General features: G+C 46.2%; 2 protein-coding genes across 6 annotated transcripts in view; one reads left to right on the forward strand and one right to left on the reverse strand.

The window, feature by feature from the left end:
- SCRN1 (secernin 1) overlaps window positions 1–10,936 on the forward strand; it is a 67,629-nt gene extending 56,693 nt beyond the window's left edge. For all 4 annotated transcript variants that reach the window (XM_078342499.1, XM_009002206.5, XM_078342500.1 and 1 more), the window contains 2 exons: window positions 4,551–4,731; window positions 6,986–10,936. In XM_078342499.1, coding sequence (XP_078198625.1) covers window positions 4,551–4,731; window positions 6,986–7,144 — 340 coding nt within the window. In that variant the 3' untranslated portion in view covers window positions 7,145–10,936. The remainder of the gene's footprint in view (window positions 1–4,550; window positions 4,732–6,985) is intronic.
- A 3,627-nt stretch (window positions 10,937–14,563) lies between these two features.
- Window positions 14,564–17,345, reverse strand: part of WIPF3 (WAS/WASL interacting protein family member 3) — a 109,210-nt gene continuing 106,428 nt past the window's right edge. For both annotated transcript variants that reach the window (XM_035253530.3, XM_035253529.3), the window contains exon 9: window positions 14,564–17,147. In XM_035253530.3, the coding sequence (XP_035109421.3) occupies window positions 17,124–17,147 (24 nt within the window). In that variant the 3' untranslated portion in view covers window positions 14,564–17,123. The remainder of the gene's footprint in view (window positions 17,148–17,345) is intronic.

Genomic DNA, 17,345 nt, shown 5'->3' on the forward strand with positions numbered 1-17,345 from the left:
TGATTGGTAAACAGTTTTTTGCATTGGCATGCTGCATCCGTCACAAGGCTTTAGAGGGAAAAATGGACAGATGAGGCAGTAGTGTGTCCAGTGGAGTATGTTTCTTGGCCGTGCCTCGAATCGTCACTCCAGGCTAAAATTCTGCAGATCTCTGCGACAGAGCTTGGATGCCCACGCTGTGCATCGTGTCATGGGACTGTGTGCCTCAGCCCTTAGATTTGTTTCCGTGGGAGCTGAAGGCTGGAGGGAGGCTTCCTTTAGTGTTGCTCATGCTCTTATTGGTTTAGCTGTCCCTCACAAGGGCCCTTTAAAGTAGCTCAGCCAGCTTTGAACCTCCTCACGAACTGGCAGCTGGGCTGTGCCTTGCGGTTGGAAGCACTTTGTCCTTTTGGGCCCATCATCTTGTATTCCTGTTGTACCACACCACAGAAGGCAGAGTGACGGGGGCAAATTCCCAACCCAGGGTTTGGTGACTTTTCTGAAGGTCAGTCTGAGAGTCAGCCCTGAGGATAGAGGCGGAATTAGCTTTCTGCAGCCTTTTTAGCTGTGTTTCACGTCCAAGCCATCCATGAGACACTCTGGGGCACCCCATGTGCATGAAGAAGTGGGCCCCATCCTGGTCAGGTGGGCTGGACACGGTTGAGTGTGTCTGCTAATTTTATGTGGTGGAGACAGTTGAGTGTATCTGTTAATGGGCTTATTATTCATTCAAGTAGCATTTAAGAAGCTACCATCTGTGGCTCACCTGTGGGAAAATGTCAGAGTATCTCCTTACCTATTTGGAATTCTAAATGTGACTTTCCATAAGCATTGGCAAGAAATCAAAACATTTGGGAACCACTGAGTCACCCCCAGCCCCTCTTCTGGGTACATGGACACAAATGATGAAACCTTGATTATAGATAATTTCCACATCCTGGTTTAAACAAACATTAATTAATATTATTGCAATTATTATCAGCAATAATTTTTGTTAATATTTTATGTAATTATTTTTTAGATAAACTTATTATTTATATAATTTATTCAGTCTCAGAAAAGCTGCTTTTTACCACCTCAATACATTTAGGCTTTTATTTTTTATTAGTTGAGTATACTAAACTTTGAAAACATCTTTGGAGAGCTTTGACTGCTTTAGAATATTTTGGGAATCTCCTCATATTTATTATGTTTAAAACTACATTGGATAGTTTAAAACTATCCATATTTAAAACTAAAATGGATAGATGAGAGGGACAAATTTACAGTGTCCTCTTAGAAAAGCCAACAGACACCCTCACTGATGAACCGCTACATTCCAGTGAGCTTGGGGTGGGTTTAAAGTCACGTCACATAGAACATTCTGAGTTTTTATTGTGCAGTTATCCTGTACTGGATACAGAAGACCCTGACTGTGGTTAGTGTGAGCTTACTGAAGCTGGCATCACAAGTTTACAAGCTTCATGACATAGAAATAGAAATAGAAATAAACTAGTTGTAGAAGCTGGAAGGCACCATTGAGATCACTGTAGTTAGATAAGAGCTAACTACACAGAGAAAACGATGGGCCCACAGTGAGTCAGAGGCAGAGCAGGGACTCACACCCCCATTCCAAGTCCCAGCCCAGTTCCCTGCCCTGCTCTGCAGGAGGTAGCTTGGCCCAGCAGTGCTGCCAGGCTGTCCTCTTTCCTCTTGGCATGGCTCTCCCAAGGGATCCTGTGTCAGAAAAGTCCTGAGATGTGCAGTAAGGGAAGCACTGAGGTTTTAGGAGTGAAATGGGAGGTTTCCTGGTGAAGATACCACTCCCATTTGGGTTTGGAGTGACGTGGGGATTGAATGAAGTAGCATTGCATGGGGCCTGCTCAGCGGCTTCTGCCGGAGGGTGCACTTGCAGTTCCCTTGGCTGCCAGATGTTGAGCCTGCACCAGTCCCACTGTGAAGCCTAGCAGCCCAGGTGGGAGTCTTGGCTCTGCCCAGTGCTGCCCAGTGCAGAGCCCCGGAGCTGAGAAGACATGAACTGAGCTGACTCTGGGCTGCTGGGAGGGAGCCCTGGGCCTGTCTGCCACTGAAGGGTCTCTGAGTGCCAGCCAAGAAGGCTGATGCTGCTGATGTGATGTGCACTGACTTCCCAGGAAACCCCGAGTGCTGTCTGGCCCTGATGGGTAGGATGTGAGCCAGTCATTCTGTCAGAGCCCAGAGGTAGCCCGGAGGCAGCTCGTTGTGGATGGCTAAGCAGGAGCTCTCCAGGCCCTCCTCCTCCCCACTGCTCAATTGCCCTCTTTCAGTGAGCCCTCCATCTGCAGCCCTTTTGCAGAATCAACTGACTCACCCATTAGAAATTCAACTTCATGTAGTCAAAATTGGTTTAAACAGTTTTAAGTTTTGCAGTAATTCCCTTTTCATATTTAACAGCCATTCATTCAACACTCAGTAGAGGGGAAAAGCAATCATCTATTTTTAAGGGGCTGTAGGAAGTGGAAGTATGTGTTCCTTCGATACAAGGGTAGCTCCCCTATGTCTTTGCAGGGGGACTTCCTTTCATGCTGGCTGGGGAGGGAAGGTTCTTGGCCAGGCTTGATTTTGACCAGGTGAGTGCAGCCTGGCATGCCTCGTGCTTCCCAGTAGATTGGGATGGGCCCTGTCTCCAGTTATATTTGCATCACCTGTAGAGAACAGCAGAGTACCTGACAAGAGTCCTCAACTTGTACCACTCAGTTCACCAGCTTGGGGTATGAAGGTCTCACTGCTTTTAATTCTCAAATTAAATTCACCTGGCCCCCAATTTTGCATATTGTAATCAGTGTTTTTCTTTTCTCACTTGAGACTCCTGTCCCATGGCAACGTCAGGAAGCTAACCTAAGAGGGTGTTTCTCATTACTGCTGTGTCTGTAGTAGTGCTTTTCAGACTTGGATATGTTATGAATCTCCAGGGATGTTGTTAAACATGAAGCTTCTGATTCAGCAGGACAGGGTGGGGCCTGAGGGTCTGCAGCTGATACTGATGCTGCAAGTCCAAGGACGAAATTGAGTAGCGAGGGTTATTGGCTCTCAGTCCTTTTCAGGTCATGGCATACCTGAATTTTTGTTTGTTTGTTTGTTTTTGAGACGAAGTCTCACTCTGTCACTCAGGCTGGGGTGCAATGGCATGATCTCTGCTTACTGCAACCTCTGCCTCCTGGGTTCCAGCAATTCTCCCACCTCAGCCTCCAGAGTAGCTGGGATTACAGGAGCACGCCACCACATCCAGCTACTTTTTCTGTATTTTTAGTAGAAATGGGGTTTTACCATGTTAGTCAGGCTGGTCTCGAACTCCTGACCTCAAGTGATCCACCTGCCTTGGCCTCCCAAAGTGCTGGGATTATAGGCATGAGCCACTGCACCCAGCCCATACCATAAAATATTAATACCTGTGTGGCACACTAGCAAGGCTGCCCTGGCTTCCCCAAGCCCCAGATGCCCCAGGGCTGAGGGGATCAACATCCTAGCTCACCTCTCACCCACTTGAGGTACCCAGGGTTGGCCACAGTGTATCTGTTGAGAGGAGAAAAGTCCAAATCTGACAAATCTGACCTAAACACATGACCTATACACATGTGGGGAGTTCCTTCTCTCCTACTGTGATTGCAGGTGCTGCCTCATGGTGTGGCTGAAAACAGGTCATCCTTGGGACCCAGAGGTGCCCATGCCTGCCAGGAGCAGCCCTCTGATTGAGCAGTGTTTCCTCTGGGTGTGGGGAAGGGAGGATAAGGCTGCCTCCCCAGTGTTACAGTTGGCTGTGGTTGGCCCTCACCCTGTTGGTCTGGCCTGGCCACACACAGCAGTTTATATGTGTGGCTGGTGTGTGCATGTGTATGCATGTGTGTGTGTGTGTGTGTGTGGTGATGTGTCCTAGACATGCACAAGCACACACACATGCAGGCATGCACACAGCCATTTTCTCGAAGGTAACATCCATGCTGCTGAGAGAACTGAATCAAAGAGAGCAGGGGGGCATTATTTATGCTGTGCTCTGTGCCAGCTCCCTCACACAACCAGACTTCTGTGTGGCATGCACCTTCCAGGGACTCTTTTGTAGTCTTTCTGAATCTATCCCCTCCTTGGGTCTGTCAGAGATAGTCCAAAGATTTTTCAGTAAGGTAGAGCTTCAGAAAAAACTAAAACCCAAACCAAAAGGCTTCCTGGAGGCTGCTTCTCAGACCACGGTAGAGAAGGCAAACCTCTCTCCGCACAGCTAGATGGCTCCTCGTACCCTTTCTCAGAACACTGCCTGTTTGCCTCACTTTTTATTGCTAAGAGTCCTCTCAAATGGTTCAAAACAAAGAAAGTCTGTTTTGATGTCTCTTTACTGTAAATAGAGGAATTTGCAGCTTGCAAATGGCTGCTAGTTTTGCTAAAATAGCTACTAAAACATGCGGTTGTGTGTCTTGGCACCCACCCACCTATCACCCACACTGACCACCACCACCCACCATAAGATGGCTTGGGAAACATTTGCTGAATAAAAGGACAGTCTCTGGGTGTCCCCAGGCCCCAACCTCTGCCTGGCTGAAGTGCCTCTCCTTTCTTTCCAGGTCCATATTCAAGCCTTTCATCTTTGTTGATGATGTAAAGCTTGTCCCCAAAACACAGTCTCCCTGTTTTGGGGATGATGACCCTGCCAAAAAGGAGCCTCGGTTCCAGGAGAAACCAGACCGCCGACATGAGCTGTACAAGGCCCACGAGTGGGCACGCGCCGTCATCGAAAGTGACCAGGTGAGCTTGCATGAGGGTCCCAGAAGCAGGTGAGGACTGCAAGGAAGGAGACAGGGAAGCAAATGACAAGCTAGACCCTCCCCTCCTCTGCAGTGTGGCGGGGCTCCTTCCAGAGGCCAGGTTGCTGAGCCCTTCCTTGAAGGTTGGTGTTAATTTTCCTGCCATGTCTCTTGAAACAAAATAAAACAAAGCATCTCCTTCTTGTGCTATTCTGGAACTTAGCAGACTGAGTATCTTACTTACATTTACTGTTTATGCAGGAATAATAGGAATATGCAGGACGGTCGGGATAACTATTACCTGCTATGTAAAATTCTTTATGTACTTTTGGGGGTAAAAAGTTGTATTTGCTGGCAACATTTTATTTAAAGATACAATCATATGTTGTTTCAAAACATAATTCTTCACAAAAGTTCTGGAGATGGCCAGTTACATAACATTGTGAATGAGCTTAATGCACTGCACTATACATTTTAAAGTTTTTTAAATGGTAAATTTTATCTTACAATACATATGTTTTACCATAGTACAAACATAGTTTTAGAAAAGATTCTCGTATTCCTAGGCTTTTTTTTTTTTTTTTTTTTTAGTAGTTTTAGTAGAGACAGGGTTTTACCATGTTGGCCAGGCTGGTCTTTAACTCCTGAGCTCAAGTGATCTGCCTGCCTCAGCCTCCCAAAGTGCTGGGATTGCAGGCATCATATTCCTTATATTCCTAGTTTTAAAAAAGAAATCATAATCCTCCAAAGTGCAGCTTTCCCCAACTCCACACCTTTGGCCCAGTGTGCCCACGGCAGCCACTACTGATGGACTTTATATACAATTCAATCCTATTTTTGCTGAAGAGAGGAAGAAAGAACATGCTTGTTAGATACTCATCGGCTTTCCCCAAGCATTTATATAACCACTTTTAATAGGTTCAAATTGGCCTGAAGGAAAGGGAGACCTTTTGTATAAATTGGTGCTGTTGACTGTGTAGCCTCTTGCATATGCCATGGTGGACTATATAGAAAGGATATTAAGAGGGAAACCCAAGCAATAATCCAAGTGAATTCAGAAAGCATCTCTGAGAAGGGCTGTCTCACTTGTTCGAGGTCTTGCTTTTCTCTTCCACAGAAGTGACCATTTGACATGTAAAGGTCACAGTTATTTTACATCTCACCTCCCTGCCAGCCTGAAAAGGCTGCCAGAAAATTGGAAGCATGAATGCTGCTGCTGCTGCATCAAACTGTGTTTTCTCCAGAGCTGTCCACATTAGTTCCTGACAGTGCTTCTGTTCTTGGTGGATAACCATAAGCCCCAAGTAGATGAGAACTGTCACTGTGTGGTGTATGGTGTTGTGGGTATTTGGTTAATTAGGATGAAGAGGTAGAAAGGGCTGCGTGTTCAAAGATGAGGCTGGTGGGTTTTGAAATCTAGAAATGACTCTCACATGGAGTCCCATGACGCTGCATGAAGCGGGGTGGGCGGGTGGTGAGAGCAGCTTCTCCATGCTGGGACGGGTGGGGCAAATGAAAGCTTTCACTGTCATCTACTATAAATGAGTGTCTCATGGAAGAAGTGAACTCACCATCTCAGAAAAAGTACACAGGGGAGAGACATGGCAACTGTTTATTCACTGATCCATTTTCTTTTCATTCAATGAACATTTCTTGAGTGCCCTCCGAGTCACTGGAGGATAGAACTGACTGACCCCAGTTCCCGTCCAAGGGGCCACAGCCACAGAGGCAAGGCAGCACAAGGCCGGGGACAGCACCCACGGCAGGGGGAACAGTATGGCACTGTGCGGGGAAGGGGAAAGGGCTTTGCAAGGAGGCTGAAGATGGGTGCACGTCCACCAAGTGCTGAGGAAGGGATGGCCCTCCAGAGGGCAGGGTCACCTGTGCAGGGGCGAGACAGCATCAGAGGCTGGAGGGCGGCAGCTAATTCAGTCCAGCTGAGGAGTACGGAGATGCAGGAGTCCGGAGAATGCAGGGCAAGCTGTCTTGGATGTCAGAAGGGCCTTCTCTCAGTGTCACTCTGGGGTCTGGAGTTTGTCCTGAAGGCAGCAGGGAGCTGTGCAAGTGTTCTAAGCGGGGCAGTGGCATAACCACACTGGCATTCTAGAACAATCCCTGCAGCATTCGTGTGAGAAACAGTGTGGGGAGGCTGGGACCTTGAGCAGGAAGCCAGCTGCTCCCTGGAGGCTTTCAGGGTCCACTGCAGCGCCCCCCGCTATTTTGCTGACACCTAAAGCGGTGGTGTCCTTCCTCAGGAGCAAGGTCGCAAGCTGAGGAGCACCATGCTGGAGCTGGAGAAGCAAGGCCTGGAAGCCATGGAGGAAATCCTGACCAGCTCCGAGCCCCTGGACCCCGCCGAAGTGGGGGACCTTTTCTATGACTGTGTTGACACGGAGATTAAGTTCTTTAAGTGAAGTAAACGTTCCCTTTCCCTTCTTATTTAAGACTTCCCACCTTACTAAATTACCAGCAAAACAAACCACTCTCCTGTTTGAGTAAAATGAGAATGTTAAGATGTGGCCTCCTTTTCTGAAGCCAGATCCAACTGTTACCTTGTGTTCCGCCTTGAATCTATCTCACAGCGTCCTCTTCTGCAATGTAGGTCTCCTTCCTGTGCAGTGTAACCTGTATCCCATTGCTTGTTGTTCAGTTGTGTGACTAATTGTGGATTTTAAGCTGCTATTACTGTATTTCAGTGGCAATGGACACATTAGCCTTTTACCAGAGGACCAGAGTTCATCAAGCCTTGAAAGGCAGGCTCCACAGTGCCGAGCTGGTGGTAAAAGCAAATTCTTGTGAAGTTTTAGTCATTCTCTCAGTAGCGGTTTCTTTCAGGTTAACAGGAGACATTTGTGCACACACAGGGCTCTTGTGTGTGTTGTTGAGGGGGAACCTCCCTGGCGTCCCGTGCATGCATGCCTGTAGTGCACAGTGTCTCCACAGGTGTCTTCTCGGGGACAGACCAATGGGAAGGAATAAAGGGCCCTCCCCAGTCCTGGCTCCTTCCTACATCCTGGGCTCTGGAAGAACTTGTCTTCTCATTTTCTGTGCGCTGTGCTTACGTGTAGTGTGCTTCCACGTACAGGAGAGCCGGTCGTTTGTTAGCTGGAGCCTATTCATTTCTGAGATTCAGAGACAGCCATGCTGGTGGCCTTCTGAATCACTGCGTGGACCTCTCAAGAGGCAGCTCTCACTACACAGCCACCCCAGGATTCCTTGTGTAGAAATAATTCCCAGTCTAGTTACCAGCATCTAGTCTAGGAGTAATTGAATGGCCCTGTGGCACAGTTTCACCCCACAGAGCTGTGAATCTCTCAGCTAGTGAGGGAAAGAAAAGGAGGAACTCTGACGACTTAGATTCTAGTTAAATAGCTGGAATCCTAGCAGTCACTACATTATCTCAGCAGAGAGACTTTAATTAAACTGATTTGTTTCCAATGTCGGCTTCACTTGAAGGATTTGACTTACCACCAGAGCATAGAAAGCATGAAAGAAGATCAGATGGGCTTAGCATTGGGAAGACAGAGGGTAAGGAGGTGACAGATGGATATGCATTTGTCTGCAGGATACCAGTTCAGACCCCACTCCTCCTGCCAGGCCCATGACATCCCACAAACCCGAATAGGAAGCAGCTGACTTCCCTGGGTCTTCCCCCCATTCCTCACATGTTACATGTCCCAGGAGTTGCCTTCATTCAGGTGACTAGCTGCATTGGGCACGTGGTGGTGGTGGGGAACTTACCACCACCTGTTCAAACTCTCAGCCACTCCTGAAATGGGCAGAGATGATGAACAGAAGTGTACGTCAGTACAGCAGCTAGTGGGAGGGCACCAGTTGGGCCTAATCCTGCCTCATCATTCTTGCCAGGAATCTGCAAGTGGAAATATTGTGAGTATCAGCAGTCTTGGAAGTGACAGGGTTAATAACTCCTTCCTAGAAGCTGTATCATGAGATTCAGAGGGGACCCAGCCCCTGTTACATGGATGTGAACACTGAGAATCAGAGGTTTTATCAGAACACATCTGTTTTCTGCCAGCTCTCCAAGAGCATGAGTATAGGAGTGCCATGAGCTTTTTGCTCAGCAGTTTTGTAAACTCTGTATATAAAATCATTAAGCACACATTGTGGGAGATGAGAAGGTGATTTCGGCTGACAGCGTTAATGGCAACCAATACTGGTGGCACGTAGTTACTAAGAGCTTTGTGCAGGTTTGGTCTGCGCTTTCACTGTCGGTGAATTTAGAGTATCCTGTTAGGTGGGCAGCTATTCTAAAAGTGTCTTTCTATCACGGTTAGGGTGGCGGGAGAATGTGAGGTTTGAGGATGATGTAGGTACCTCTCTCCTCCCAAGTCCATGTTCCATGTGGCTATGTAAAGCAAGATGAAGCAGAAAGCTGCTCTAAAATTTCACTGTGTGATTTCACCTTCGCCTACCATGCAAATGTCTCATCAGACCTGATGTGTCTGAGATAACCAAGGTGATTCAGGATTTGATCAAAAGAAGTCTAGTAAGAATTAATGACACAGAAGCCTCCTTTCATTTCTGTGGGCCAAACAAAGGTCATGGATAACCCTGCCTGCTTTATGTCATTACCTAGTGGGAAACACAATGGCTACTTCTGTTAGGGGACATTGACCTTGGTTGCATCTTAAAGAAGGGCAACCCTAATTGAGTTGTCTTGGCTAATATGGTCCACCACAATTGTGATGTCCCAGTCCTACCACTAGAGGGCATGGCACAGCCTGGCAAAAGTTAAAAGGGGCGTGGCGGTTCCCATCGGGCTTGGAGGTGGTCTATAACCGCAGTGTACACTTGTGCATTGGGATGGAAGAGAAAGACAAGAAGAGAGCAGAGAATCTGCTGATGTGGCTGCGCTTACTTTTAGCGACTTTATGTACTTATATTAACAGCTGGAAATAGGTTGTGGGGTTTTGAGCAGATTGTTACAGTGGGGACTCTTCATTTTTAAATGTTCCTAACAGATTTTGCTTTGGAAAAATACCTATTACATGAATAATTTGTTGACCAGGGATTGTTTTTCTGAAGGAAGTATGGGGAAAATGAATATTCAAGATGAAGTACAAAAATCATGTTTAAAGGTCACAGTGTATAAGTAGCTTCCTAGGAGACCCTTTGTGTATCTTTTAGGACTGGGGTGGGGGCTGTGCATGCTTGTGTAGAAAGAAGCTGTGGCCAGAAAGGATAGACTCTCTCCCCTACCCCCTTGCCCCATAACCAAACATAAGCTAGTTAGTCTTGTCTAATAGATGGGATTTACCATAGGTGAAGATACCCCTCATATTCAAGGGCAGAAGCTCTGGCAGGAGTACATGAGCAAAGCAAAAACAGTACGCTTTCATTCTTGGAGGTGCTTTGAAACTTCAGGTAGAATAAAGGTATAATCAAAATTATGGAGATTCCTTAATGCCCAATAACATAAGACTCGGTGTTGTTAGAACAAGCCTTTCTTATAAACTAACAAAGCAGGTATATGCTCATTAGATCTTAGCTGTGGGGTTCCTTTACTACTGGGTGAATCATTCGGTGTAAAAAATAAGTACCAACCAGGCAAATTACTTTGTTTCCTAACTGGGGTCATCCCACATTGGTACACATGTTATACAGCTCTGGCTGGTTCAGCAGGGAAGCCGGGTGGGACCAGTGTGTCTGTCATGAAACCACTAACTGCATTCCTGACTGAAGAGCCATCTGTCGTTTATTGGGGAAGGCCTTCAATTGAGCTCTCAGCCTTAGGAAGGAAGCACGTGGAGGAGGAAGGGAGGGCTCCTCTCGCTGGCCATGCTCCGCAGGGGGACGGGAGCCGTGCTGTCGCAGCACAAGCTTATGCTTCCCATAGCCGAGGCTTTTCATTCTGCACAGTCCCAGGTCCCAGCTCCTCTCTTACGGTTTCTGTCATAACGTGCTTTATCTAATTGACTCCAAACATCCTGAAATGTCACCTGCAGATTTCTTGTGGGAACCAATATGTACATGATTGTAATCATGTTGTGAGAATGCTATTGGCAGGGAAAAATTTTTTAAAAAAAGAGAGAAAATTATTGTTTCCTGCAGTGGGAACTGACCATGTAGTCTTAACAGTCTTTTGTACAAATATCTACAAAGCAGATAATATCCCTATCCAGTGCTTTCCCTTGGAATTGTCTCTAAATGCATCAAGCATACAATAAAAAAAATACTGAAATTAACATCCAGTAGAGTGGCCTCTTATGTTTTGTGTCTCATGAATAAATGGGGACCTCGGTCACAACACAGAAAATGTATGAGAAGAGATTTATTTTTCTGGCTGGAATCTTTAGAACACGGTCAGTTCAGTAGTTTCCTGCATTATGTAATGTTCTGTGGATAAATTCAGTCTTTAAATACAAAACCACAATGAAGTACCACCTCACACCCATCAGGATAGCTACTATAATAAATAAATAAATAAAGCCACAACCAGAAAATAACAAATATGGGTGAGGGTATGGAGAAAGCAGAACCCTTATGCCCTGTTGGTGGGAATAAGTATGGAGCTGCTCAAAAAGTTAAAAACAGAACTACCCTATAATTGGGCAATCCTACTTCTGGGTATACACAAAAGAGCTGAAAGTAGGGTCTGGAAGGGAGGCTCCACACCGGTATTCATAGCAGCACTATTCACAGAAGCAACTCAAGTATCCACAGATGGTAGAATGAAGAAACAAAGTGTGTTATATTCATACCATGGAATATTATTCATTCTGAAAACATGGAAGCAGATTCTGACGCATGCTAAAACATGGATGAACCTTAAGGATGTTATGCTCTGTGAAATAAACCAGTCAGAAATGTCATGGTTTCATGTCTGTGAGGTACCTAAAGCAGCCAAAATCATAGAGACAGAAATCAGAAGGGTAGTTGCTAGATGCTGGAGGAGGGGGAGAAATTGGGAGTTATTGTTTAATGAGTATAGAGTTTCAGAAAGTTTTGCAAGATGAGATATGGAGCGGGATGGTAGTAATGGTTGTGAACAGTGTGAATGTGCTCAACACTAATGAATTAAATGCTAAAAATGGTTAGGGTGATGGACTTTATGTATATGATACCACAGTTTTTAATAAAAGAAATGGAAACGTTACTAGAATGGAAGTTTAGCTCATCAGAGTGGCTGGTACTCTATTCCAGGCATCTTGATTCCAAGGCGTTAGCAACGACACAACAGAGGAGGATGCCACTTAGACAAAAAGCCAGGTTCCTCCACTCTTGTGACCCAGAAATGCCAGCTTGCTTTCTGTGACTCTCTGTCCACTGTGACAGGCAAAACGCAACCGAATGTCTTGCTCGTGAAGGTAGGACTTAGACACCTGCAATGAGTCACCTATGTCAAGGTCAGAGTAAATGACTGCTCTGTTGACATGACAAGGAACTGCTAATTCTGAAATTTTATTCCCAGCTCTCTTTTCTTAAACATTATACCCTCCTGCAAATCTCTGGGTGACAGAGCATGTATTCTTTTGCCAGGGCTGCTGTCACAAAGTACCACAAACTGGACAGCATAACCAAGAGAAATTTCCTAACTGACAATTCTGGAGCCCTGACATCCCAGGAATAAGACATCCGCAGGGCTGGTTCCTCCCTAGGGCTGTGAGAGAGAAAGTGTTGCATGTCTCTCGCTTACCTTCTGGTGGCTTGCTGGCAAAGAGGCAGCATCCCGATGATCTCTGCCGTCGTCTTCACGTGGGGTTCTCTCCATGTCTATGTCTGTGTCCCATGTCCTCATTTTATAAGGACACAGTCATACTGCAAGGGGCCCATGCTGATCCAGTATGACCGCATCTTAATCTTAACAAGTGATATCTGCAACGGTGCTATTTCTTTTTTCTTTCTTTTTTTTTTTTTAGATGAAGTCTCACTCTGTCACCAGGCTGGAGTGCAGTGGCATGATCTCAGCTCACTGCAGCTTCCACCTCCTGGTTTCAAGTGATTCTCCTGCCTCAGCCTCCCGAGTAACTGGGACTACAGGCCCCCGCCACCATGCCCAGCTAATTTTTGTATTTTTAGTAGAGATGAGGTTTCACTGTGTTGGCCAGATGGTCTCGATCTCTTGACCTTATGATCTGCCTGCCTCAGCCTCCCAAAGTACTGGGATTACAGACAGGAGTGCCTGGCTGCAATGGCCCTATTTCTAAATAAGGTCACATTCTGAGATACTGGGGGTTAGGACTTCAACATATGGATTTTGTGGGGACACAATTCAACCCATAGCAGAATGGGTGGAAGAAGGATGCCAAAGCCTCCCCGGGGCACTGTCTGAGAATTCGGAACTTGCTTCTGGAGTCCACAGCCCTTCGCATTAAGTTACTTCCTCTCTGGGAGCCACATCTCCCATACTTAACTCCACAAAAGGTGTCTACACTTCTAGCTACTTCACTACTGCCACACTCAATGTGACTTTGAAGTTCATCATCCACTTTGTAGATTATCTTCCGCTCTTGCCTTTTCTTCTGCACCCAGACTGGCCCTTTTGGCCATGAAAGAGCTAATCGATACCTCCACTAATAAGACAGCGATAAAACAGCCCTTTATCTAATTCTAATGTAAAGTGTGTAGTAACCAGCTTTGAAATTAGTTTCTAGATGAGATTTATTTCAGGAACATCTATGAATTTTAATGACTGCTCTCACATTGTTATACAGCAGCAGAGTTAGTGAAGTGTGGTCTGAGCAGCTCAGCAAATAGTGAATGGAGTGGCTGGGAGGCAGCCAGCAGAGCCCTGTTTGTGACAGAGCATGGAATCAGCAAACTGGCTGCTCCCCAGGAGGGGGGTGTGCAGTTACTGGCTCCGTTGTGATCCAAGGGTTGAGGGCTTGGCCGTGTGTATTACATCATTGAATCTTCACCAGTATATACTCAGGTACATATTTATGCCCCTCTTTGACAGATGAGGAAGCTGAGGCACAGATTCTAAGAGGCAACTTGTAAGAGACAAAACAGATTCAGATCCTGGTTTGCCTTCTAAGCACTAGTTCTGAGATAGCTTGCCCAGCAGATCAATCTCACCTCCCCTCCCTGAACCCTGTCCCCAAAGGTCCACCTTAACACACTACAGGGGAGTTCAAGATGACTCTGTTCCTACAGGAGGCTTTTTTGAGGGGTTTGCTGAGTCCGGAGTGGGGACTAAGTACACGTAGGGTGCAGGTTGTTAATTTCAACAAAATTTAGCAGAATTTATAAGCAGTACACTGCCCATTCTATGTTTTGTTTTGTTTTGTTTTTTTTTTTTTGAGACAGAGTTTTGCTCTCATTACCCAGGCTGGAGTGCAATGGCGCGATCTTGGCTCACCGCAACCTCCACCTCCTGGGTTCAGGCAATTCTCCTGCCTCAGCCTCCTGAGTAGCTGGGATTACAGGCATGTGCCACCACGCCCAGCTAATTTTTTGTATTTTTAGTAGAGATGGGGTTTCACCATGTTGACCAGGATGGTCTTGATCTCTTGACCTCGTGATCCACCCACCTCGGCCTCCCCAAGTGCTGGGATTACAGGCTTGAGCCACCGCGCCGTCTCCCATTCTATGTGAATCAAACAATAAATATAGTGTTATTATTTTTTAAATAATGCATCTGAAAAAGTGTTTTTCTCTTGCTTGGTTTTTCCAAATACCAATGAAGCTAATTAGCTCAAGAAAGGCCCTGTTTCTAAACAGTATGTTACAGTACGCACTGTATCCATCTAAATATCCCTTTTTTCCCTGTCATTCTTAGAACTTCAACTTCTCCTGATCCTTAAAAATGTTTGGCTTAGATTGGTCCTGGTGACCACTGATGAGTTTTAACAAGGAAGTGATGGGAAGCATTTCCACTTACCAAAGTTTATTAAGTACAGAGAAATGAATCGGCAGAGGAGGACATCAATAAAAATAAAATACGTGTGAAACATTGGGGGAGTCACGGACTGCAGTGTCAGTGAGAATATGTGACAATGGTGGGGACTCTGTGACTCACATGTCTCTAAGTACGAGTTTACAGTCAAGGGGTTAAACCTTTACACCACCAAAGGAACTGCACCAGCATGAACTTGAAGTGTTGTGAATTCAGTGATAGGTCTCAAGAAGAGATGGGATGCCACATTCCTGAGATTTCTCGCTAGTTGCCATTTTTGGTTTCTGCTTGTTCCTCCCCTCTGTCCTGTATTTTTATTTATTTGTTTTTTGAGACAGGATCTTGCTCCATTGCCCAGGTTCCAGTGCAGTGGCGTGATCTCAGCTCACTGCAACCTCTGCCTCCCAGGTTCAAGCCATTCTTGTGCCTCAGCCTCCGAGTTGTTGGATTACAGGTGTGCGCCACCATGCCTGGCTAATTTTTTGTATTTGAGTAGAGAGTTTCACCATGTTGGCCAGGCTGGTCTTGAGCTCCTGACCTCAAGTGATCCACCCACCCACTTGACCTCCCAAAGTGCTGAGATTACAGTCATGAGCCACTGCTCCGGGCCTCCTCTGTCCTTAAATAGTGTTATTTGAATTTCCATCCCAGCCGTAGGCGACAGGAACGTGTAAACACCTCATCAGGGCAGGCAGTCTACTCTGAAGGTGGAATTGCCTTTGTCTGGGGTCTTCTTAATCAGGATCATTACAAATTTTCTAATTATCTTACACAACTATGAGAGTGGTGGAGTGGACACTGCTATAATAATAAAGAAATTCTGGCTTTTTGGGAATCTTCCAGAACCAATAAAACAAATCAGTTACGCCCAGAGCTAATGACCTGCAAAAACTTCTTTTCTATTGATTTAGCTGTTACAGTTTTGGCTTGATTCATTCCCCAGAGAAGGGAATTAGACCCTGGCTCACTGGCTCCCATCTGGAACGAGAGAGCACAGCACTGCGGCAGGACACCACCTGGGTCTTTACTCCAGACAACAGCGAGGCAGATGCAGTCATGTTTGCCCACACCCTCCGGCCTGGCTACCTTTCTGGATGGCTTGGTTTGGACACAGTATCCTTCAGGACAGAACGTGTGCGTGGGTTGTTGCAAAGCAGATTTCTTTTTTGCTGGTTTCCCTCCCCTCCCTGCCTGATTTCTTTTAAAGGGCAGCTATTTTGAGCACAGCCCAGGGATCAGTCTGTTTCCTTCTATTTTCTCTCCTTCCTCTGTCACAGACTTCCCCGACCAAGGATGGGGAGCATCAGGGGTCAGGCAGCAAGCGAAAACACATTTCCGCTCCCCGCAGGATCAAGAAGAGGGAGTGAAGAGCAGTCCCATCCTGGCCTGACCTTTTTCATATTCAGATTGGCTGAGCTTGCACACTTCCCCACTCACAGACAGGTGCCCACCGCAGGGAATGAATGTGGAGTTGTCAGGCAAGGTTCTCCTTTAAATCAGAAGGGAGCTAGGTTTTGCCTGATGGGTGGGTGACTCTAAGGATCCTAAGATGGGTGGCGGGGTGGGGGGCAGTGAGGCATCAGGTATTTGCAGCAGGTGTTTCACAAGATTTGTTCTATACTTTTTCATGTTATATTTTCTATGGAAATCCACATGTGAAGCAAGGGCAGAAGGATAGACCTCTGAGACAGAATTGGTAATGATGAGTTGTGTATGTTTTTAATCTGTAGGGAAGAAATACCAAAATCTCATAAAGCTGGCTACTGGGATGGGACCGGGAACTTGGAGAGAAAAGGAGGAAGGTGACAGAGACTCAGGCCCTAAGGCCACTGTAAACAGTAGGAGCATTGGCTACTTGGAGGATTATTCGGTTACAAAAGGGGCCCTGTGGTCAGCATTGGAGGGGCCAAGCCCACTCCTGCCTTTACTTTGTGATATATTTACATTAGGCAGCACAAGGAAAAACAAATCCCCGTACTGCAGAACGGAAGCGAGACGTGGCATCTCGTTCCCTGGAGGCTGTGCGGCACGGTCTGGGTGTGGGGGACACACTTCTTCCTCTGAGTTGCATCATTGATAAGGCATTATTTGGTTTGATTTTGCAGTTGGTGTGATGAGAATATAAAATTATGCCAATAAGAAGCCATTGTGGATATTTAAAACTTTGGGGCTACCTGCAAACTGAGGACTCTCTACAGAGGGTTCAGAATCTAGGAAGGGCCAGCCCGCAAGCATATTCGCAGTCATGGAGTGGGCACTACGTGGAGGGACAGGGCTCTATCTGTGCTGACAGACGAATGCCTAGATGCAGTGTAAAAAAATGGAAAAATGAGGGGTGTTTTAAAAAATATTACTGAAATAAAAGTCAATTAAAACACTGCTTTAAAGCCCGTGCAAACCTCATATTTACAATAAATAAATTCTCAATTCCAAGCCTGTATACCAACTGAATTACAGCTTGAGCATGGGGTGGTCAGGGTCTGACATGTTGTTCTGCAACCTGGAACCCCAGGACCTTGGTTTCATCTGTCTTCTCACCGGAGAGTCTTTAGAGATAACTGTGGAAACACGAAGGAACATTGACAGGTGGAGTTAGAAGACTTGCACACGAAAGCCCTCCTTCCTCACTCCCCGAATCATATAGGCTGGGCACCACAGCTTCTCATTCATGCAAGGCTATCAAGGTTGGGGAGATGCTTAAGCAAAGAGCTGATTTTCACCCAGCGGGCTGTGGGTGGAAACGGGATGAAATGGGA

This window comes from Callithrix jacchus, chromosome 11 (assembly GCF_049354715.1).
Source record: "Callithrix jacchus isolate 240 chromosome 11, calJac240_pri, whole genome shotgun sequence".
Taxonomy (NCBI): domain Eukaryota; kingdom Metazoa; phylum Chordata; class Mammalia; order Primates; family Cebidae; genus Callithrix; species Callithrix jacchus.